Source organism: Salvelinus namaycush, chromosome 16 (assembly GCF_016432855.1).
Source record: "Salvelinus namaycush isolate Seneca chromosome 16, SaNama_1.0, whole genome shotgun sequence".
Lineage (NCBI taxonomy): Eukaryota > Metazoa > Chordata > Actinopteri > Salmoniformes > Salmonidae > Salvelinus > Salvelinus namaycush.
This window is the reverse complement of record NC_052322.1, coordinates 26,144,043-26,168,398: the sequence shown is the minus strand read 5'-3', so window position 1 is coordinate 26,168,398 and position 24,356 is coordinate 26,144,043. Positions and strand designations below refer to the sequence as shown.

The 24,356-nt window shown below is 42.0% G+C and overlaps 1 protein-coding gene across 9 annotated transcripts in view; it reads right to left on the bottom strand.

Moving 5' to 3' along the window:
* Positions 1–100: 100 nt before the first annotated feature.
* LOC120061232 (cold shock domain-containing protein E1-like) overlaps positions 101–24,356 on the bottom strand; it is a 45,961-nt gene continuing 21,705 nt past the window's right edge. For 2 of the 9 annotated variants that reach the window (XM_039010879.1, XM_039010880.1), the window contains exons 2-21: positions 22,097–22,744; positions 21,086–21,329; positions 17,359–17,554; positions 16,726–16,892; positions 15,927–16,013; positions 15,739–15,857; positions 15,530–15,611; positions 8,889–9,017; positions 8,452–8,577; positions 8,090–8,329; positions 7,683–7,823; positions 6,268–6,438; positions 4,818–4,925; positions 4,494–4,669; positions 4,263–4,375; positions 4,028–4,147; positions 3,719–3,897; positions 3,350–3,513; positions 1,675–1,807; positions 101–1,571 (exon numbers count right to left, since the gene is read on the bottom strand). In XM_039010879.1, the coding sequence (XP_038866807.1) occupies positions 1,524–1,571; positions 1,675–1,807; positions 3,350–3,513; positions 3,719–3,897; positions 4,028–4,147; positions 4,263–4,375; positions 4,494–4,669; positions 4,818–4,925; positions 6,268–6,438; positions 7,683–7,823; positions 8,090–8,329; positions 8,452–8,577; positions 8,889–9,017; positions 15,530–15,611; positions 15,739–15,857; positions 15,927–16,013; positions 16,726–16,892; positions 17,359–17,554; positions 21,086–21,211 (2,625 nt within the window). In that variant the 5' untranslated portion in view covers positions 21,212–21,329; positions 22,097–22,744 and the 3' untranslated portion in view covers positions 101–1,523. The remainder of the gene's footprint in view (positions 1,572–1,674; positions 1,808–3,349; positions 3,514–3,718; positions 3,898–4,027; positions 4,148–4,262; positions 4,376–4,493; positions 4,670–4,817; positions 4,926–6,267; positions 6,439–7,682; positions 7,824–8,089; positions 8,330–8,451; positions 8,578–8,888; positions 9,018–15,529; positions 15,612–15,738; positions 15,858–15,926; positions 16,014–16,725; positions 16,893–17,358; positions 17,555–21,085; positions 21,330–22,096; positions 22,745–24,356) is intronic. The other 7 variants (XM_039010882.1, XM_039010881.1, XM_039010883.1 and 4 more) reach the window with 7 other exon arrangements.

The window sequence follows — 24,356 nt, the reverse complement described above, 5'->3', positions numbered from 1 at the left end:
ATCTTACTGCCATTGAGTAAAATACATTCTACAAACTATATATTAAGAAATAAAGATTCAACTGCTCGATTTTATTTTAAATAAAGACAAACGCTATATGTAATTTTCATAAAACTTTAATTCAATTGTTTCATTCAAGACCATTAACAAAAGTACATAGGAGAGACTCTGTGCAGTTCAGGAGGAAACCAGTGATCGCCAGTTTAAATTCATTTAGACTAACTCCCATATGTGCATTCAGGCACAACAGATCACCCACCAATGCCACTAAAGCGCAATAATAGATATCCTGATCCTTAAGATTAATTCTAATACTTTAACTTTTCCCCCTCTTTTACTTAAGTAAAAATGTATTTTTGTTATATTGTGATGTTTTAATCTTTCACTAAGAAAAAAAGCACACATTACATACAGTATATTTCCACCCACAGGTATTTGGGATGCAGACCAGTATTATTTCTACTAGAAAAAAAGCCATCCCAAGATTGTTCTTAATATTTTGGCGGTTGGCTGGGGTCAGAGGATACATCTAATGTTTTTGTTTTCTTTGTAGTTTTTAGGCACCTTATTTTTACTTCATTTTATTCATTAGCAGATATTGAGATTCAATGGAACAAAAAAAGAAATATGTGCAAAAAAAGAATACATTGTATAAAATAACTGCTGGATATAAGATGCCATTAGGAATTCTGCACCTGGGGAAATTGCTTATGGAGCGTGTGAATACTGAAAAGGTATCGAAATGCTCCAGATTTGTCAAATTAAATCCTAATCATAATCACGTAAACATTCACATACATCACAACACCATGCTTTCACTCCAGCTCTTGGATAAAGTGTTTCAAAACTGCTCAAAAAACCGAGCAGAGAAATAGCCTCCGTGTTTTAGCCCACACACATGAAAAACAGGATCCTCCTTATGAAGGGAACTTTGCTTTAAGCATTTTGTAGGAAAGCATAGCGGAAACCATTGGCAAATGAGAATCATTTAGTTTCCTTAAATGAGGGAGAACAAATGGAAGAAGCAGGTAAGCTCTAATACATGCCCACAATCACACATATCCACATACACAACAGGTTGCAGGTGCAGAATTCCAGACATTTAAGCAGATTCAGCAAAGATGAGGACAAGACAATGCCACACAACCAGCACTCTGATTTTAAGGGGAGCAGAAACCCTATAAAATAAATCCTCTGTAACCTCTACCATTTCTAAAACACCTTATGCACAACAATCACACACACTCAGAAATCTGCAATGTATACTGCAGTATGAAACCGTATCAAGTACATCATATGTGGGTGGCAGGGAACAAATGGAATGAGAGGGTTCCATTGCAGGTGATTGAACAGGGAGAGGTGTTACACATGCTTATTTCTGTGTGCCTGTCAAGAGTATGTATGTGTTTAAGAGCATGTTTCTGCAAGACAGCAAAATTCCCTTTCCATTGTTGTCCTCCATTCTGGGATTGCATTTCTAAATCTGGGCCCACCTATTCCAGATGGGGTGGGGTATATACTGTTCAGTCAATTACACCCGGTTGACGAGTCTTCCGCTCCACGTTGAAGCCCTAGGTACAAAACAAAGACCGGTCATTATAAGCAACACGCTTAACACACATTAAATATAAATCAGAACCTATTATACAGCATTTTGCTACCAAATGTGTGTACCTTTGAGTTGTCAGGGCCACGGGGCTGTCTCACAATGACTAGGCGGGGGGCGCTAGAGTCATCCAGGGTGATGCTCTTGAGCCGGTTGACCAAACGATCGGGACGGGGGGTTGCCACTGGTTTAGGCCCTTCACTGTGGGGGTAGAAAAACAAGATGGCTTTTAACCAACAATATACCGTCTAGGTTTAGGATAACTGGGTCATAAATGAGACATGACTAGTAAATCTGGTGGCTAGAGGTTAAATTTAACTTATTTACAGTGCCTTCGGAAATTATTAAGACAACTTGACTTTTTACACACTTACCTTATTCTAAAATTGATTAAGTCGTTTTTTCCCCTAAGTATACACACAATAACCCATAATGACAAAACGAAACAGGTTTTTAGAAATGTTTGCAAATTAAAAAAAAATAAAAAACAGAAATATCTTATTTACATAAGTATTTGGACACTTTGCTATGAGACTCGAAATTGAGGTCAGGTGCATCCTGTTTCCATTGATCATCCTTGAGATGTTTCTACAACTTGATTGGAGACCACCTGTGGTAAATGTAATTGATTGGACATGATTTGGAAAGGCACACAGTCTATATAAGCTCCCACAATTGACAGTGCATGTCAGAGCAAAAACTAAGCCATGAGGTCGAAGGAATTGTCCGTAGAGCTCCGAGACAGGATTGTGTCGAGGCACAGATCTGGGGAAGGGTACCAAAACATTTCTGCAACACTGAAGGTCCACAATAACACAGTGCCCTCCATTATTCTTAAATGGAAGAAGTTAGGAACCACCAAGACTCTTCCTAGCAGGCTGCCAGGTCAAACTGAGCAATCGGGGGAGAAGGGCCTTGGTAAGGGGGTGACCAAGAACCCGACGGTCACTGACAAAGCTCTAGAGTTCCTCTGTGGAGATGGGAGCCTTCCAGAAGAACAACCAGCACTCCACCAATCAGCCCTTTATGGTAGTGGCCAGATGGAAGCCACTCCTCAGTAAAAGGCACATGACAGCACTCTTGGAGTTTGCCAGAAGGCACCTAGACTCTCAGAACATGAGAAACAAGATTCTCTGTTCTGATGAAACCAAGATTGAACTCTTTGGCCGGAATGCCAAGCGTCACGTCTGGAGGAAACCTGGCACCATCCCTACGGTGAAGCATGTAGTGGCTGCATCATTCTGTGGGGATGTTTTTCAGCAGCAGGGAGTTGGACTAGTCAGGATCGAGGCAAAGATGGAGCAAAGCACAGAGATCCTTGATGAAAACCTGCTCAGGACCTCAGATTGGGGCGGAGGTTCACCTTCCAACAGAACAATGACCCTAAGCACACAGCCAAGACAACGCAGGAGAGGCTTCAGGACAAGTCTCTGAATGTCCTGGAGTGGCCCAGCCAGAACCCGATCGAACATCTCCGGAGAGACCTGAAAATAGCTATGCAGCAACACTCCCCATACAACCTGACAGAGCTTGAGAAGTTCTGCAGAGAATAATGTGGAAAACTCCCCAAATACAGGTCTGCCAAGCTTGTAACATCATACACAAGAAGATTCAAGGCTGTAATCTCTGCCAAGCTTTGTCATTATCGGGTATTGTGTATAGATTGAGGGGGGGTAAAACAATTTAATCAAAACATTTTAGCCCACTTCATGGTTACTTGTACACCCCCCCTGCAGTCTTTACCTGACTCTGCGCACATTGCAGGCACTACATTTCCCTGTGCGTTGGTTGAGAATGACTGAGAACTCCACCTCATCCCCAGTCTGGAGCTCTAAGCCATCCTGCACCTCTTTGACATGGAAAAACAGCTTCTTACTCTCACCAACGTCATATGTGATGAAACCAAACTGGGGAGACAAGACATTAGACTAAATAGGCATAGCACTCAACATGTGTAGCCACACCAAGAAAGTCCAATAACAAATTATACAACCTTATTTCTTCATGTTAGGTTTCCTTAGCAAACTTGAAAAATACATCTATAAAGTATTATTTTGAAAGGCAATTAAATCATGTCTGCCTGCACCCGTTTCAACAATCATGATGAGATACCTGGTCCTTGACGCACTCTACTAAGGCTTTGCGTTGGGGGACAACGTTGCAGGCCATCTTCTGTCCTGTCTGGGCCACTGTGCACAGCTGGAACTTCACCAGCTCTCCTTTCTGCAGACAGTCTGCCTTGTTTGTCATGCCCATGATGCCAAAGGGGTAATTCTGGCCCTTCGTGCCCTCTGAATGGTTAGAGGGACAAGGTGGGAGAAGAGGAATGGTAATTTTAGCCATTTGGTTATTGTAGAGTATGTGCAGGAGTAAAAATATTGAATTGATGGACATAACCCTCCACTGCCAGTGGTGACTCGCCTTCCTCCGAGTGCTCGATGAGCCCCTGGTACTCTGTCTGCGACGGGTCCACACTACGCAGAGGGCGCACCACCTTCCCCAGCATCACCGCCTCACCAACATCCTGCCCCACACTATTCACTGCAATAACAGCACACCATTAGCATAGACACTGATGACTAATATATAAATGCTTCACTATAGAGTGGACTGTAGCGCAAAATCAAACAAATGACTAGAGCATTGTCTTGCCTACCTGCTGCCATCTTCATAACCTTCTCAGCGCTGACTTTGTTTCCTTTGCCCTTGGACAGGGTGTATTCCACAGTGTCACCCAGCTCCAGGTTCTCCATGTCTCCACACAGCTCACTGGTACAGAGAGATACAGGCAGTATGAAAAACTTGGGACCTCCCCTTTTGGACACATCTAATGTGCCAACAACCAACATACTTTACACTGTAGCTTGCCTGTGTTGAATAGTTGTACCTGTAGTGAAAGAAGATCTCTTGATCGTGATTGGCCGTCTCAATGAACCCAAAGTTGTCTTTCAGGGTGGCGATGTATCCCAGCAGCCTTTTGGTGTTGACTGTGCGGTTGAGGATCTTAATGGTGACCGCGGTCTGCTGGCCCGTCCTCTTTACCTCATTGATGGAGAACTCCACCTTGAAGACAAGGTTGGATTTACACCAAATAGAAACAACCAACTGCAGGATGTATTTTTGGGGTTGGTACTTTGCCATTTCGACAAAGAACATTTGAGCCAGTGTTGATTTGTTTTACTGGTTTAACTTGTAAACTGGTTTTCAGTACCTTGTCTCCTGCCTGTGGCTGGGCAGCTCCCTCCAGATCTTTGACATGGTACGACACAGTCAGCTTCACTCCACAGTCCTCATAAGAAATCACTCCCTCTTCTGCTTCCTACAGGAGGACACACCAGCAAATTGATTAGACTGGCAGTTCCAGTCAAAGGTTGGCAAATGCTCTTCTCTCCAGAACTCAGGCATTGAACTGTAGCACCTTGATGTAACTTGGAGAACCCTACTGTGGTTCTGAGCAATGGGAAATGTTAAAATACTTCCAGAGAGGAAAAGGCACCCTTCCTGGCATTTCTTTTATTACTGATCTGAACAGGCTGGATAGGTGAAAGTAAATGGGTAGGGGAAAAAATAAATAATAATAATTCATCCAAGCCGGTGCAGATCAGTGATTAGTTCAGAGGAAGGGAGGAATGCATCTTTGATATAAGCTTTGGAGTATATCAGATGAACGGCAGTAGCAAGTCCTTAAAAAGCTAATTGTGCAGATGACTGGCACACATTCCAAAGCACACCTGTTAGTATTTGGTTAGCATTAGCCTTAACTGTTTGAAATGAAATCAACACCTTTGTACAAACAGTATTAAATGTCCTATCTCCTTAGGAACTAGTAAAACAAATATCATGACTTCAAAAGTGAAGTGTTTTTACAGAGGAATTGATTTAAAGGTTAATTAGTGGACTGAAACCATGCCGTCAACTCTTGGGTGAGGAGCACATTTAGCAGGACATAGACCACACCACTAACCGTTTCTACTACTTTATCCTTGAGAAATAAGATAAATACACACATTCAGACTACCTACCATGTCAACTATGCATGTCTGCCGAAATATGAAAAAGAGCAAGTAAAAAACAAAACATTGAATTTAAGGTAACTAGGGGAGCTTCTCGCGGTAGCCATGTAAAAACTCTGGCAAATAAATGTTATATCTAGCCAATTTGAGGAGACTTATCCAAAACTAGTGGTTAGTACTGTGCCTCAGTTTGTCAACCCTGTAGGAAAACAATTCAATAGAACGGGCGTAAATAAAGCATTGATCAGGGTGATGGCATCATGCAAAAACAGAACGCCTACCTTGTCTTTTTTCTAATGGAGAGAAGGAGCATGAGGGGGAAAGGGTGAAGGGAGAAAGCAAAGAGGAGAATTAAAACTAAAAAGAGGGGTCATCAAAAATCTGTGGTCTGAGAAATGCGTGAACACAATGGGAAAAGTGTGTGTGTGTGTGTGTGTGTGTGTGTGTGTGTGTGTGTGTGTGTGTGTGTGTGTGTGTGTGTGTCTCGGAGCGGTTTTCAATTTCAATACTGATCAGACTAGGAGGCGAGGGAAATGGGGAAAGAAATGTAAAAGAAAACCAGGTAGGGAATAAAGACAAAACAAAAAAGGGACAAAAGTTGACAATGTTGCTGTGGGCTTTCTAGTGCTGCCCTGGGTCCTCTCATACCTTCTCTTTGGCCTTGCTGGGGCTTGTGCTCTTGTTGTTGGTGATGGCTGCCGTGGCCTCCTTCTCCACCACGCCCACAAAGCGCTGCTCAGACTGGGTATGGAAGGACACTGTGCCTTTAGGCAGCTTCTTGATGCGAACCGCATGGTTCCTCTGGGCAGACAGCATGTCCTGCACAGGAGAGTGGTGGGAGAAAACACCTTTCAATTAGTGATGGTGTTCGATAAAGCTCTCATTGAGATTGTCTGGATTATATTGTGGAGGTAGCCAGAGACCAAAATATATTTTAAACAATGTGCCTAGGAAATTTGAATGGGGTTCAAAGAGTGAGAATTCTTAATATTTAAAACAATTGACTGCATGTTCATTCCTAAAGCAAGATTTCCCTACTAAAGTAACAACCTTGGAAGATCAGGGGTTGCATTAACGCAGAATTCGGTGTTTTTCACAACAACAAAAAAAGATAACCCATAGAAGAAATATCTTGCTGCGTTTTGTAAATACAGATCTAAAATGCTTCTTATTGTAATTTCTGCTTGACAGACTTAAGCGTAAATCATAGTCCACAGACACTAGGAAACTATAGTCCAGCATCCCATTGTGACATAGATACATGGCTCTAAGACCACCAGCCACGGGGACATAGAGCCCGAATGCGCAATTCCCAATCAACACGCCCTCTATTCATTAGAATGTGTTGACAGTTGCAGAGCTGCGTTGAGAATTCGAAAAGCATGAATGCCAACAGTCCAAAATTCTAAAAACACTGCTGTGCATACATGTACACTTTTGGTACTCTGACAGACCCTTCCGTTTGTGCTTCAGTTGCACTTCTCCACTTGGATGAGAATTCACAAACTAACATTAATTCAGAAGAGTTACTGATGTGTAGCTACTTTTCTCCTGTACTTTTCTCATTGTAGCCTACTTGTCTCTGGTAAAATGCAAGATTAACTTCAACCAAAACATAAGAAAGAATGTAGCCAGCTACATTTCCTATGATCAACAGACATGCATCGTAAAATTTATTTTTGAATAAAAGACTTAGCTTATTCATTGTAAGTTACGTTTACTTGTTGCTAGCCAAATAGCGCTGCACTCCTGCTGTCATCTGATGAAAATTAAACATTTTCTGCCAAATGTGTTGCACAAATTTTCTGTGAAGGAAAACTATAGTTGCAAGCCCCTGATCACTATTGAAGAGAAGAAAAAATCCACTACTTTCAATATAAAAACGAAGGTGAAATTATTTAAAATGCAGATATTTTGTATGGTCTCCATTTCGAAAATTTAGATTTCGGAACGCTAACACAACCCCTGAAGATGAACAGAAAGAGGGCAGGCGAGAGTAAAGGAATTAAAAGACAGCATTTTTATGTTGAAAAACAGACCATGGACTTTTTCCCTGGACTTACGGGCACAACGGTGAACTCGACTTCGTCAGAGATGTGCAGCTGGCTCTCCTCCAGGACCTCGCTAAAGTGAAAGAACATCCTGGCGTCCCGGTCCACACACTTGATGAAGCCAAAGCCATCGCGCATGGCAGCGATCACACCCTATAGGACAGAGAGGAGAGGGAGAGCCGTTACCACAGCAGAGATGCTGTCGACTCTTAACATTTAAAAGGACAGTGAACTGCAGATACAATGCTGAAAAGTTCCAATCTTTCCCTTTCATTCAGGCCTGAAGGTTTCTGCTCATGCATTTTGTAGGATTTACACAACAGTATGGAATATGGACTAACATCAGAGAATTTAACTAGGTTGCCATATTCAATTAAAACCCCACAAACAAGCTTCCTCAAATGAACTAGAGGGCGTACCATGGATCTCCTCAGGGTCCTTACCATCTCACGGGACTCCTTGGTGAAGTGGAAGGTATCGGGCAGGATGTCGATATTAGTGGCCCGCTCCAGCTTGTCCCTACGGTCCGTGGAAATGTTGAACTGCACATGGTCGCCTTCCAGCAGGGTCACCTTGGACTTGGTGTCCTTTTCACCAAACAGGAGCTCCTTGTCTGTGTAACTGATCCTGGCAGAGATGCGGCCTGGTAGTGGATCATTCTGAAATGGGGAGGAACAATTTAAAAAGATTAATCATTTTCATCAAAATAATCTATATGATTCAGTAAAAAACAAAAACTCAGGTTACTTGTCAGCATAGAGGCATGGTTTAAGTTTCTGACCTGGTTCTTGGTTGGAACTTTAGGGATGACCTTGATAACAGTGCCTTCAAACTGCTCGATGCTGATGTCCTCAAATATGACTGTCCCCTGGGCAAGCAGCCTCACGTCAGTAGCCACCTCTTTCCCCTAAAGGAGAGAAAACAAGATGCTTTAGTTACTTCAATGTTGCTTTCCCCCCTCTATTATGATTTTTTTTTCATCTTTACAGGCTTATGGCATCAATATGTGTACAGAACATATACATGAGCAGGAATCATTTCTGTTGAATGGCTTTTCCTATTGAGACATTGACTGCCATTAAACCTAAGCCTGCTTTGACAAGTCCCCAACATCTTAAGAACAACTTGATTCCAATGATCCAATACTGGCCTCGTATTCTATACTTTTGCAACAGCTTGAGTTGGCTGGCCAGAGCGGTTCCATGTGATGCCACCTACGTTTCTCTCTTTGATGGTGAACTCCACGTCGTCACCGGCCTGCAGGGCCTCCAGGTCGCCCTTGAACTCGCTGTAGTGGAAGAAGATCTCCTTCACCACATCAGCCCTCTCAATGAACCCAAAGGCCTCCTACCAGACACAACACAAAGGGTTATAGAACATAAATCAGGCACGTAGACAGGCACGGGGGGGGGGGGGGGCAGTGCCCCTGTGACAACAATTTTGAACCCCCTTGTGGCCCCCCTAAATGTGGAGTATGAAATCATTTTGACATAAATCATTTTTGCTATCTTTCTTTTTTTAAATCCGTTATTAGACAGTGGCAACGCGGAACACCAATTTAACCCACACATTTTCTAGAGGGACGGCTTTAGGCGGAACACAACAGGATCGTACCACATGCATCTGCAAGTTTTTTTCTATTCAGAAGTTGTAATAAATTCCGCACAAATATAGTTCTAGCACAAAGTAAATATAGAGGCGAGTAAAATTGTTAATATGTTGTATTTGTATTAAATGCATTACAGAAGTGTAACGTTAGATCAGCTTATCTTCTTATGGCTGCAATCCTGTTAACGGGATCGATATGACAACAGCCAGTGAAAGTGCAGGGCGCCAAATTCAAACAGAAATCTCATAATTAAAATTCCTCAAGCATACAAGTATTTCACACCATTTTAAAGATACACTTCTTGTTAATCCCACCACAGTGTCCGATTTCAAAAAGGCTTTACAGCAAAAGCACCACAAACGATTGTTAGGTCACCGCAAAATCACCAAAAAAACCTGCCATTTTCTCAGCCAAAGACAGGAGTCACAAAAAGCACAAATAGAGATAAAATTAATCACTAACCTTTGATGATCTTCATCAGATGACACTCATAGGACTTCATGTTACACAATACATATATGTTTTGTTCAATAAAGTTCATATTTATATCCAAAAACCTCAGTTTACATTGGCGCCATGTTCAGAAATGCCTCCAAAATATCCGGATAAATTGCAGAGAGCCACATCAAATAACAGAAATACTCATCATAAACTTTGATGAAAGATACATGTTTTACAAATAATTAAAGATACACTTGTTCTTAATGCAACCGCTGTGTAAGATTTTTAAAAAGCTTTACGGCAAAAGCACAATATTCAATAATCTGAGAACAGCGTTCAGCCACAAAAGGAAGCCATACAGTTACCCGCCAAATTGTGGAGTCAACAAAAGTCATAAATAGCATTATAAATCTTCACTTACCTTTGCTGATCTTCGTCGGAATGCACTCCCAGGACTCCCACAAGAAATGTTCATTTTGTTCGGTAATGTCCATCATTTATGTGCAAATAGCTACTTTTGTTAGCGTGTTTGGTAAACAAATCCAAAGTCACGAAGCGCGTTCACTAAAAGCAGATGAAATGTCAAAAAGTTCCGTAACAGTCAGTCAACATGTCAAACGATGTATTGAATCAATCTTTAGGATGTTTTTAACATAAATCTTCAATAATGTTCCAACCGGAAAATTCCATTGTCTTCAGAAGTGCGATGGAACAGAGCTCCCTCTCATGTGAACGCGCATGGTCAGCTCATGGCAGACCTTACTCATTCCCGTCTCCTTCGGCCCCACTTCACAGTAGAAGCATCAGACAAGGTTCTACAGACTGTTGACATCTAGTGGAAGCCGTAGGAAGTGCAAACTGACCCATATCCCACTGTGTATTCGATAGGCGATGAGTTGAAAAACTACAAACCTCAGATTTCCCACTTCCTGGTTGGACTTTTTTCTCAGGTTTTTGCCTGCCATATGAGTTCTGTTATACTCACAGACATCATTCAAACAGTTTTAGAAACTTCAGAGTGTACTAATAATAATATGCATATATTAGCAACTGGGACTGAGGAGCAGGCAGTTTACTCTGGGCACCTTTTCATCCAAGCTACTCAATACTGCCCCTGCAGCCATAAGAAGTTCTCAACCTGGCCGTTTGTTACTTTGTGGCAGTATGAAAAAGGATAAAATATATGATCAACAAACTCATGGTGCTGAGTGTTTTTATTTAAACCACACTCCGTAAATGCATTGTAACGTAAAACAGTTAGACATAAAGGGTAGTTACCTAGCAAGTCAGTTATTTTAAGTAAATTAATTAATAAGCGTGGTCCCCATTGCTTTTGCTCTTTAGTTTTCACCAAAATGAAGAGAAAAAAGGACATCATGTCCTTCTTCCAAAGAAAAGACAAGGCAGACAGTGAGACAGAGCCAGATGGTTCAGGTGTGGAGAGAGCAAGAGAGAGCAGAGAGCCCGCAGAGAGAGAACAGGAAGACTTGTCCATTGGAGAGTGAAGGCATAGTAGAGCAGGAAAGTGAGACAGATGGAGAGACTGAGGCTGAGGTAGAGGCTGAGTGTGAGACCAACAGAGGAGCCTCGTGCATCCACAAGCAGTGACCTATCAGGTTTGTGATGTTGAATAAATCTGTGGTTACTTGTAAGCAGTGCAATTAGTCAGTTTATATGGTGTATGAAATGAGTCGGTTTGTGATTGAAATGAACTCTTATTTAACATGCTATTGGGCTTGTGATATAGATATCAGATGGATTTCAGAAGTTGCCTGATGGCAATGGTATATCTAAAATTACCCAAATAGATACTTTTAATTATATACACTGCTCAAAAAAATAAAGGGAACACTTAAACAACACAATGTAACTCCAAGTCAATCACACTTCTGTGAAATCAAACTGTCCACTTAGGAAGCAACACTGATTGACAATACATTTCACATGCTGTTGTGCAAATGGAATAGACAAAAGGTGGAAATTATAGGCAATTAGCAAGACACCCCCAATAAAGGAGTGATTCTGCAGGTGGTGACCACAGACCACTTCTCAGTTCCTATGCTTCCTGGCTGATGTTTTGGTCACTTTTGAATGCTGGCGGTGCTCTCACTCCAGTGGTAGCATGAGACGGAGTCTACAACCCACACAAGTGGCTCAGGTAGTGCAGCTCATCCAGGATGGCACATCAATGCGAGCTGTGGCAAGAAGGTTTGCTGTGTCTGTCAGCGTAGTGTCCAGAGCATGGAGGCGCTACCAGGAGACAGGCCAGTACATCAGGAGACGTGGAGGAGGCCGTAGGAGGGCAACAACCCAGCAGCAGGACCGCTACCTCCGCCTTTGAGCAGGAGGAGCAATGCCAGAGCCCTGCAAAATGACCTCCAGCAGGCCACAAATGTGCATGTGTCTGCTCAAACGGTCAGAAACAGACTCCATGAGGGTGGTATGAGGGCCCGACGTCCACAGGTGGGGGTTGTGCTTACAGCCCAACACCGTGCAGGACGTTTGGCATTTGCCAGAGAACACCAAGATTGGCAAATTCGCCACTGGCGCCCTGTGCTCTTCACAGATGAAAGCAGGTTCACACTGAGCACATGAGCACATGTGACAGACGTGACAGAGTCTGGAGAAGCCGTGGAGAACGTTCTGCTGCCTGCAACATCCTCCAGCATGACCGGTTTGGCGGTGGGTCAGTCATGGTGTGGGGTGGCATTTCTTTGTGGGGCCGCACAGCCCTCCATGTGCTTGCCAGAGGTAGCTTGACTGCCATTAGGTACCGAGATGAGATCCTCAGAGCCCTTGTGAGACCATATGCTGACACATGCGCATTTGTGGCCTGCTGGAGGTCATTTTGCAGGGCTCTGGCAGTGCTCCTCCTGCTCAAAGGCGGAGGTAGCGGTCCTGCTGCTGGGTTGTTGCCCTCCTACGGCCTCCTCCACGTCTCCTGATGTACTGGCCTGTCTCCTGGTAGCGCCTCCATGCTCTGGACACTACGCTGACAGACACAGCAAACCTTCTTGCCACAGCTCGCATTGATGTGCCATCCTGGATGAGCTGCACTACCTGAGCCACTTGTGTGGGTTGTAGACTCCGTCTCATGCTACCACTAGAGTGAGAGCACCGCCAGCATTCAAAAGTGACCAAAACATCAGCCAGGAAGCATAGGAACTGAGAAGTGGTCTGTGGTCACCACCTGCAGAATCACTCCTTTATTGGGGGTGTCTTGCTAATTGCCTATAATTTCCACATTTTGTCTATTCCATTTGCACAACAGCATGTGAAATGTATTGTCAATCAGTGTTGCTTCCTAAGTGGACAGTTTGATTTCACAGAAGTGTGATTGACTTGGAGTTACATTGTGTTGTTTAAGTGTTCCCTTTATTTTTTTGAGCAGTGTATATTTGTCTTTGGCAGATATCAGCAAATCCCGGGAGGAACCACCGGTGCAGCCAATGATGAACATATACCCAATAACTCTGATGGGGGACCGGAGGAGGAGCTTCAAGGCGGCCTGGTACTATATCCACCCCTGGCTTGAATATTCCAAAAAATATATATATAATCTTTTGTTACGCCTGCAGGCATTTTAGCCCTCCCAAAGTCTCAGAGACTGTATTTGATTCACAATTGGGTTTTAACAACTGGAAGAAGGCAACTTACAAAGAGGGGGGATTTGCAATTCATGCAAGGTCTGAGCGGCACAAACAAGCAATGATTACATGGAGAGACTATCAGAAAGCTGTAAAAAGTCATGCAACACTGGTAAATGCCCTAAACAAGGAACACAACAAACAGGTTCCAGAAAATCGGGACTATATTAAAACAATAGGAGAAGTACTACTACTTACAGCCACACAAAACATTGCACAAAGAGGACACGATGAGTCTGCAGAGTCAGATAATAAAGGGAACTTCATGGCAATCCTAGAAACAATAGCTAAGCATGACACAACTGGGAAAAAATGGTTGACTTCCATTCATAATGCAAAATATACAAGCAAAGTGATTCAGAATGAGGTTCTGAGTTGTTTGGCAGACATGGTTCGAACAAAAATGATAGAAGAAGTGAAAGACAGTGAGGTCTTTAGCATAATGGCAGACGAAACAAAAGATTTAAAAAAAGGAGCAGATATCTCTAGTAATCAGGTACTATTTCAGAGGAGCTGTCCATGAGAGCGTTCTCCACTTTGAATCGGCTGATCGACTAGATGCAGCAGGGCTTACTGACAAAATCATACACATATTAGATAGTCATGGTCTTGAATACAAAAACAACCTAGTAGGCCAAGCATATGACGGTGCTTCTGTTATGAGTGGCAAGCATTCAGGCGTCCAGACACGCATTAAAGAACAAGCAAAGCATGCCTTAAACATCCACTGCAGTGCACACTGTCTAAACTTAGTTTTAGTGGATACAGTCAAAGCTGTTCCTGATGTAGGACAGTTCTTCTCCTTACTAAAAAGACTTTACGTCTTCACATCTGGGTCATATGTGCATCAAAAATGGCTTAGCATACAAAAAGAGATGTACCCAGGTGCACCTAGAGAGTTTCAGAGACTAAGTGACACTCGCTGGGCATGTCGATATATGGCTCTACATACTATTATGGATAGATTACCTGCCATTAAGCGAGTCCTGCAAGACATAGTCCAAGAACACAATGGTGACAGATCTGTTGAGGCACGAGGTCTGCTTGCACAGATAGATTTACAATTCATTGTGTGCCTTGTTACACTCCATAAAGTGTTTGGAGAAGCAAAATATATATCAGATATGCTACAGTCTTCATCACTTGACCTGTCAAAGGCTGTTGATTTAGTTGAAGCCTTAGTTCAAACTTTGAATGACTATAGGAATGAGTCATTTTTTGATGACCTATGGAATGAAGTGTTGAACACAGCTGAGCAATGTGATACTGCAATACACCCCCCTGCAAAATGACCAGAAAAGCTAAGCTCTCAATTTAATGGAGACTGTACTCAGTACAGTGGGTCAGAGGTCAGATTCAGAACAAGAAGAAGGCAGTTTTCGTACAACCCTTTTCTACCCTGTTTTAGATCATATGCTCAATGAGCTTAACAGAAGGTTCCCTAGCAAAAACTGTGACATAATGAATGGCATCCAAACTCTAAACCCTACAAGTGATGTGTTTCTCAAAGAGAAGTCCCTGTTTCCATTTGCTAGAATGTATGAATCAAATATTGAGGACTTGGGGCATGAACTACATCAGTTCAGAAGAATTTTAGAAAGGAAAATACAGAGTGGCATGCAGAGACCCTCCAGTGTAGTAGAGCTGGCATTATTCATTGAGCCTTATAAAGAAGTTTTCTTTCAGCTCTTTAAACTGTGCAAGATAGCCGTTTCAATCCCTGTTAGTACTGCTTCTCGTGAACAGAGTTTTTCTGCACTAAATCTGGTGAAAATGTATCTCAGGTCCAAAATGTCAGATTAAGCAATTTAGGTGCATTAAGTATTGAGTCAAGGAGTGCAAAGGCCTTGAGTCTAGATGAATTTGCTGATCTTTTTGCAAAAAAACACAAAAACCGGAGAATACAGTTGATGTGACCTGATACCGAATATGTAATGCAAATGAAAATTATAATGGAAATGCAAATAAATAGTTGAATGATTATGAACATGGTCTTTTGCCTGCTAATGCCTGCAATGCAGTGAAGAAAACGATATGACAACAATAACGTCTAATGTAACTGGCCCCAGCTTGGCCCCCCCCAGTTGAAATGGTCTAGAACCGCCACTGGTAGACTAGCCAATGTCCAGCCAGGGATCCACAACAGTGTAGTGTGGCTTTACCTTGGTGGCACAGACAACCCCCTGGCACCTCATCTGTTTCTTCTTTACCAGGACAATGTTGTGTGCACTGACTGCACCGGTGCTGAAACACACATAAGATAGGCATGAGGAAAGGGCTAAGGTATTGTGCAATCAAACATTGTAAAAATTGTGAAACTCAAGATAAATTGTTTGGGAAACAATAAGACACTTAAAGAAAAACAATTTACTGCTTGTTGGTTTCCATGTAGAAGCTGACTTTGTCTCCCGTGTCCAGGTGCATGTTGCCCTCTATGTCGTCTGGGGTGTAGGTCAAGTAAAACACCTCCTGCGTGGGAAGGAATCCATACTTTACATTACATTGACTACCAGCCTTGACATGACAAGTTTCTTTCTTTAGGCCATTTGACAGTCTTACCCCATTTCTCTCATAGCACACACTGCCAGTGGGCACCTGCCCTGGAGCAGACTTGCCATCCAGGTGAGTAGGAATCGCTGAGACGACCTAACGGACAGAAAGAATCACATGTGGAGGAGATGGTTAAGAATGGCATTTGGGTGAGTCAGACAAACACGATTACCTAACTACAATCATTGTAACTAATTAGATTGCATAAATTACAATAATCAGGTAAGTGAAAAGACAAACTGGTTGATTTTCAAAAGTATATCAAGAAAGCAAAGGGCTACGTACTGTAGATACTACTGCATGAGATGTGAAATGGTCGAGATGCCAAATTGAAGAGAAGGCTAATAGAAAAGACTTCAATGGATATCAAAATATTACATCCAATCAAGCTTATTCGATTGAATGACTTTCTGGATAAAGATATATGCTATGTAAAATTCTATATTTTCTATTTTGTTTAAACATCAAATCCCACCTCTACCCTTGAACACCACACAAATTGTATTTCGAGGAAAGTTAAGCCCATTGTAAATCTCCATGGAAACAGATGGTATTCCTAGTGTTTCAGACAAATGGAGATACCAACGATAACATAAATAATGGAAAGACAAATGTGGATTTAGAATCAGATTCAAATCCTTGGGGAGAAAGGTTTAGTATAAAGAATGTACGCATCTATGAAACTATAAATGAACAAAAATTAGTGAAAAGATTTACAATGAGCTTGAACATACACCCTACTGACAAACACCAACATTGAGGTGACACGGACAAGAACAGAACCAAAAGTAAAATGGTGTTCCTTAACTGGATGAATATAACCATGCAGCACAGTAAATGGAGAGGCGTGCGAGTCTGGCCCCACCTGGCCCGAGATGCGCTCCTCTGGTAGCACCTCTGGTTTGATCTTAAGCAGCTTCACTGCTATGGGCTTGCCAGTACGCCTGTCTGAGGACACTTCAAACTCCACATCATCTGGAGAGGCAGAGAGAGGAAGAGAGAGATGTAAGAAAGAGAGGAAGAGAGAGATGTAAGAAAGAGAGGAAGAGAGAGATGTAAGAAAAATGGGTTTTGAGAAAATGTGTGCTCCACACCAAATACTGGCAGGACATTCATGGAGTTCCATCGACTTAAAGGCTACCCACAGTATCTTGTGAAGAGACTGAGACAGAAATCAATTGTCACCACTCAGCTCCCAGGATATCTTAGGGGGATTTTTTTTTTTGGACCAGATAAACATTAAGGGGCAGTTTCCCAAACACAGATTAAGCATAGTCCTTAAAAACAAACTCAAAAGGAGAATTTCATTTAAATGCTTTAGTCCAGGATTAGGCTTAATCTGTGTCTGGGGAAACCACCCCTAAAAGGTTGTGTTGTTTAATAGAAGGCTGGTGGATGAGACTAGACTACTGAATGACTAGAAGAAGCCCTGGCCTCTCACCTCCTATCTTGAGCTCCTGCAGGTTGCCGTTGTACTGGGAGCAGTGAAAGAAGAGGCGTGCCTGCCGCTCCGAGCACTGGATGAACCCATAGGAGGTGAGCAGCTTCTCCACCACGCCAGTCTCCCTGATGCCCACTGCCGTGCCGTTGGCAAACGCAGTGTGCCCATTGTGGAGCATGCCAGGGTCAAAACTCATCTAAACAGAACAAGAACGGAGAATGTTACTCATTGAACAAATCAAAAGGTCAGTCAAAACACAGCTCTTAAGATTGAGAGCGGATGTGAGTTTATGAGTGGGATTGTGTAAATGTATGATAGAACAATTAATTGACAAATGAAAATCCCACACACACAGAATGGACCTATTTTACCCAAACATGCATTTAGTGAACACACATCTACAAAGACCAATCCCTACCCAAAATGTGCTTCCCGATAGGTGGTTGAACCAAAGTTTGGAGAGACTAACCCAAAGAGCTTTCTGGTGTTACCTGACACTTTCACTCTCTTGTGAATTCCAGGGGGAGCACATTTGGCCAACCCCAGATTGGTCTGAACCGACATGAAAACTATTCCCTATAGGTTTGGGCAATATACTGTATATACCCTATACCGCAGTTTTGGAAAAAGCTACGGGATGGTTTTCAATACTGGTTCTTTTTTTTTTTAAATAAAACATTTGAATATTTGTAGTTACTTTTAAGTAAATACCTGCAGTCCACTTGTGAAATACGTTAGGAGATAAAAGAACATTGCGTTCTTCATTTCACCGGTCACATTATGTAGTTTACAGTAGTCCCCAGTCACGAGGGGTTTGTTTACAAGCCCACAATGAGAGACCAGCGCCTATAGTCACTCACTGTCGTGCAGCATGCGCCAGTTGATCCAATTACATATTGAAATTCACAACTAAATGTTTACCAGCTAGATATCTTATAAACTTGTCTAAAATGTGCTAAATGCTCTGCAGATGTGCATTTGGTTTGCTAATGTAGTAACTTTAGCTATCTAGCTAAGCGGTTAGCTTCTTCGAAAACCAAAAGAGTCTTGCTGGCTAATATTCGTTTTGTGCCTGCAACAAACTGTGTAGCATTTGAGTTACTTGTATAATTTAGGTCAGAAACTGTACAAAATGTTCGCAATGCTCTCGTTAGCATTCTCTATGGGGATTCTTTAGTACTTGTAACCAGAATGCTAACATAATGCTAAGTGGCATTTGTTTTTTGTTTTTTTGCTCCTTGCGGTAACACCATATATGCCGGGATGGCACAGGCATGGTATGAAGGTATGGAAAGCTGGATACCATCCAACCCTAATTCATTACAAATAAAGGCCACACGGTAGTCATTTCTAGTTGGCTCAAGAGAAGCACGCACTTCTAGTCACTACATTTTTTACAATCACTATCGCAACCGAATCCACAAGCACCCCTAAATTGACAAAGTTAGGAACATTATACGTGCAAAATCAGTTGGTTATAGAAACCATTGCCTTCTTCCATTGACTTGCACATTAACTCAAGATGAACTGGGATGCTACAATATGACTTCAAAGCACAGCAAGAATCAGTCATCAAGAGCCACTGCAAAACAATCAAACCGTGCGGTTAGCAAACGTCACCAAAGGAGACCACAGGATCAGACAGGGCAGTCCATCACTGTGGGTGCAACCGATGCGATGCCCACACAACATGCCCACTTACTGATCTCCGATACAGGGGTGTCCGCTTGTGTTTTTTGTGGGAAACCGAGAACGAGCGGGGGATAGCCACCACAGAGGTGGCAGAGGCAGTATTACGTGCCAAAGGGGGTTCAGAGTGCACTCTCTCCATATCCGACAGTGGGGTCAGGACTGGGTCACACTGGTTGGATGGGGGAGGGGAGTCAAAAAAATTTTGGAATTCAGAGATACTTGGAGCTGTGGTTAACCATGAGCTCAGATTTCATTCCATTACACCTCAATGTTCTAGTTAAGTTATTTTCATAAGCTTTCTTTAACTGTAAAAGTGAGAGGCAAGTAAAAACACTGATCGACACTGACCCTGAGAATCATAATTCCATAAGAGAAAACCATAAGAAATGTAGTAATTAGCAGAGACCTAGCATCCCCATCACAAACTAAAAGAATACAAAAACACTTGCCATTTAGCATATTTGAAGGAATAGACAGATGGAACAAAAGGTAGAGGAAGGAGGTCATGTAACATTTTAATTGCTGAAGTGGAATGAAACTCATGAAATGCTATATCATTATTATTGCCTGAAATAAAGTTCAACTGTCCGGTTAATCTCACCTTTTAAAGTTAATATTCTGCCCAAATAATGGTTGTTGACTCGTCCTATACTCGTATGTGGCCAAAGTATTATTTGGCAAAAAAAAACACATCCTCAAATGTGTATCTCAAACAAACAGTTTTTAAAAATGCTTGCCATTTCCTCAGAACGTCATTATTTTATTACTGCTGCTCTTTAATTATTTGTTATCTATTCTTTACTTAGCTAACAATGCAGTTAAGAAAAAAGGTGTTATGGGTTGTAAGTAAGCAATTCACTGTATAAGGTCTACACCTGTATTCAGCGCATGTAACAAATAAAATGTGATTTTATTTGTTGGCTCATTGGCTAATCAGCGGTCTACTTGCATTAATTTTTTTTTCTGACTGGTTAGACAGAAGCGCATCTACACAGTAAGGTAATAGTTGGTTACATGAACAGTTCCAGAGCAGCCTCGTCACCTTAGAGGGCTTTCACACCAAATGGGTTTGGCGTAGTCTTTCCCCGAACTTTGGTGCGCTTACCCACTTAGTTCAGTTCGTTTGGCCTGGTGTGAACACCATCCACACTTGGGGGTGCAAAAAACAACGCACTGTGGTTCCCTCAAAAAGCAATGACAATTGGGACACAAAAGTGATGCTTCATGATAATCATAGATGGACTTAACGGAAGCATTTTGTCCAGTAAACAAAGGACTTGCATGGACATGTGGTTTTGTTCAAGAACTAAATTAACTAAATTTCAAAACAACCAGACCAAAATGAAAAAAAAATACAATGTAACAAATAATCGAACTGATTCTAACTACAGCTCAAAAATGTTTGTAAAAACACCCTTCCTAGCAAAGCATCAATGCTAACAGAGTTGAACTTACTAGTAGTTCGTGATCCGTCCTCAATGTTTTGATTTGCTGTTTTGATACCTAGATTAAGATTAAGCAACCTTGTTTCCACGCAGTTCCAAATCAACTCGTCTTACAAACGAACCTCTCTCGGTTATAAATTTGCTTAATTTCAGTCTAGTATTACTTGAGGAAGAATGACAAACAGATTTTGTCCCAAGTCTCGTCAAATGTCTTCTGTACTGTCTTCACTACACAGAAGTTACTGATCAAACAGTTTGTTTATATTGTCTACATAAGATGGCAATTACAACACTAACCATATCCCACACCTTTAATCTGAGGGGACATGGGGCATGGCACAAAGCATTTACAGCCTCATTTACATAAATTGTGGTGGGTAAAACAGAATTTGAAACAAACCCAAATTCCCAGTAACCTTTAGACCACCCTGCACTTGCTACACTGCACCTGAGCAAAAGCTAGTCTCTGAGTCCAGAGGAATGGAAAGGTTAAGCCAGTCAGTGCAGAGAGGCAGGGCAAGGTGGGTGAATGGGTGTTCGATGGGGGGGAGAAGACGGCGGGAGGAAGTGGTGGGGATGATGGAACTTACGGATCGGCCGTACGGTGACAGGCTGAGTCCGACGGGGGAGGTGCTGCTCAGGTCAGCGCTAACGAACGCGGCAGGCGGCGACGCGGGCAAGGTAAACTCGACAAAGCCTTTCCAGGGGCTGCCCATATTTTTCCATAAACTTGAGTCAAACTCCACCCCTTTGTTGTACTTGATTACTGGTTTGCTTGAACACCTTGATTTTTCTAGTTATTTTTCCTCTTTTTTTTAACCACCCAGTGGATGTCTGCAAGGGTGAAAAGGGGAAAGGGACAAAAAAGAAAATGGAGGCAAAAAAGGTCAGCCAGTGAGCAAAGTGTCAATCATGGGAAAGGGTCTGTGGGTGTGAGGAGACAAAGGAACATAAGGCTAGATGGGACAAGGTAGAGGGGTAGGATAAAGAGGCAGAGGAAAGCCTGCTAAAAACAACTTCCATAATGAAGTACGCCTATGGCTATAAAACTGCTTCACAACTGCGCTAAATCTCTCTGCGAGAGCAATTAATCTGGCTTGTTACCAATTGACCCAAAGCAAGTTACAGAATAATACCATCTTCGTTAAAATTGTAGCACATGTGCAAGAGCAGCATTTTGTTTAGTCAAGAAGGATTTCTGGGACATTTAGTGGATTATTTGTTTTCATAGTCAAATAAATATCTACATTGCTGCCCTATGACAGCCCAGCAGGGAACCAGAGTAGAAATTGGGAGCGTGTGTTTTCCCCTTCTTAGATTTAACATCTATATCAAATGTAATTCGATGCACCATTACAGCCTCATGCAAGGTAAAGGATATTTTTCAGTTTGTGCAAATTTCTTTGGAGATGGACAAGATGGCTGGGCATATAGAGGATGCCTTTACAGACCTCGGACACATTCAAACTTGCGCCATAAAAAATAAAATAAATGATAGAGTTTTTCAAAACCCTACTTAGCAATAGAAATTCACCTGCCCCAACAACATTTATGGAATAAGTGTGTAAAAAAAAAAAGTAAAAAAATAATTAAAGACCTACCGTGATTTGGCGTCTTAAAAGGTGTGGTCTTGAACGTTAACGACTGTGCAGATGTTGCAGATCTTCTCTTCAAACACACACACACACACACACACACACGTATGTTGCAGGTTTCTGGCACAAGTCCTGCATACGAGTTGCATATATAAAAAATAAAAATAAAAAAGGAGGCAAACGCAGGTGCAATAACACTGCTTGAAATCAACTAAATGAACAGAGCACAAGGAGATAGAGAGACAGCTAAAGGGATGAGAAGGAAAAAAACTAGCAGACAGCAGCCCTCTAAGCACCCCGGGGTGAGTCGGTGGTGCGGTGAGGTGAGGAGGGCTGGGAGCAGCGTTGGGACGTGTGCTTTGTCAAAGCTGTTGAGTAGGCACAAACTTCTGGTCTCAGATCAGTTATGTTCTCGGGTTTGCAATTTTGGCAAAGGATTGTTTCTCTTGGGCAGCTGTGTATCTTGTCTTTGGTTGTTTCTTCGTTTTGTTTGCTTCTATATTTTCCTTTGAAGTGAGCCTTTCCTTTTATTGAGTTGTTGCGACTTTATTCATTTTGGGATGTTTCTCTTGAATTTGTTTCTTCGTTGTGATCTGAACTTGAAGAAGCAGTTGCGGATAGTACAAAAAAAATTCAGTTCCGTTTCACTTCATACTGTTGAGAAAAAGAAATACACTATTAGTTGAAAATAGATCAATGTAGCCTACATATTTCCTACTGATGTGAATAAACAACTAGAAAAACTGGGTGAAGCCTGAAACGCAAAATTCTTGCTTGAGAAATTGGTCTTTGTTTATTTATTTTTTACCATTTAAAAAATTGTACACAAGTCACAGTAATTGTTACCCAGAAATTATTTGATATATAAAAACAGCTACATTGGACCTTTAATGTTTTTATCGTCACATGAGAAAGTTAAAGCCGCCTGTGGACTAGTGCTCTGGGTCATTTCCTTTTCATGTGAATTAAACTCCAGATTCTTTGCACCCAGGCTAACAGGCCTAAAGATAGACCATCTTCAGCTGCCTGACTACGTGCAAGTCCTGTGGATAAACAAGTCCCTGTGCATATCTTTGATCATATTGATATTTAGGGCACAGTTTCTGACCAGGGAGGTGTGTGTAATCATATGAACTACGTCATAATCCACAGTCTCAGACACTGTTCCTAACATTCAAGCTAACTGTATACACAGTAACAAGAAGCAGGGACACACCAAGTTTGGCTTTTGGGACAACCCCCTTGGCTGGGCATTGCTGGCATTATTGACCTCAATGCAATTGGCTGAACAGGGTCACGTGAAAACTAATCTGACATGGCAGTGTCGCAATGTGTGCCATCCCACCTGGTTTCCAGAGTTTTCAAAAATAATGTTGTGAAAGGGGTCAAATTTCATTCCAAAGAGTGGATAGGTCTTTATAGGTCCTACTTGGCAATCAGGCTAGAGTTGTTTATTGACAGCAGCACTCAGTTGAACCTCTTTGAAGTCAAAGTTTCAGTGAAATTATGCAATCTATGGCTTAAGGCGTTCGCACGCTTACCAGCCGAAACTCTTCGGAAGAGTTTGTGCAAACATAATTTTTGTTCGTTTTGAACTTTAGTAAGAGTTTTCTCAGCTGTTCAGACACACACACACACAAAAAGTCCTCAAGGCAAGCAGGTAGCCAAAGTCTACGCCCCTTCGTTGGTGATTGGTCGACAGTAGGGATTTTTCAATTAAGTCTTGACATTCAACAAGAGTACTTGTTTTCTTGCACATTTTATCATTGAGAAATACCAATCTGAAGCAAACGGGTGCCTTTCGTTTATCTACATAAAATTATAAACTGGGTGGTTCGAGCCCTGAATGCTGATTGGCTGACAGCTGTGGTATATCAGACCGTATCCCATGCTTATGGAAGAAAAAGAAAACAATTCACTGCTCTTATTACGTTCACAACCAGTTTATAATAGCAATAAGGCACCTCAGTGGTTTGTGGTATAGGGCCAAAATAACAAGGCTAAAGGCTGTATCCAGGCACACCGCGTTGCGTCGTGAACCTCTTAAGGATCTGACCCTTTTTTTCAATTTGCGCCTAAAAATTATGTACTCAAATATAACTGCCTGTAGCTCAGGACCTGGAGCAAGGATATGCCTATAATTTTTGATATGCATATACCATTTGAAAGGAAACACTTTGAAGTTTGTGGAAATGTGAAAGTAATGTAGGAAAATATAACACATTAGATCTGGTAAAAGATCATATGCGTTTTTTTGTTCCATCAT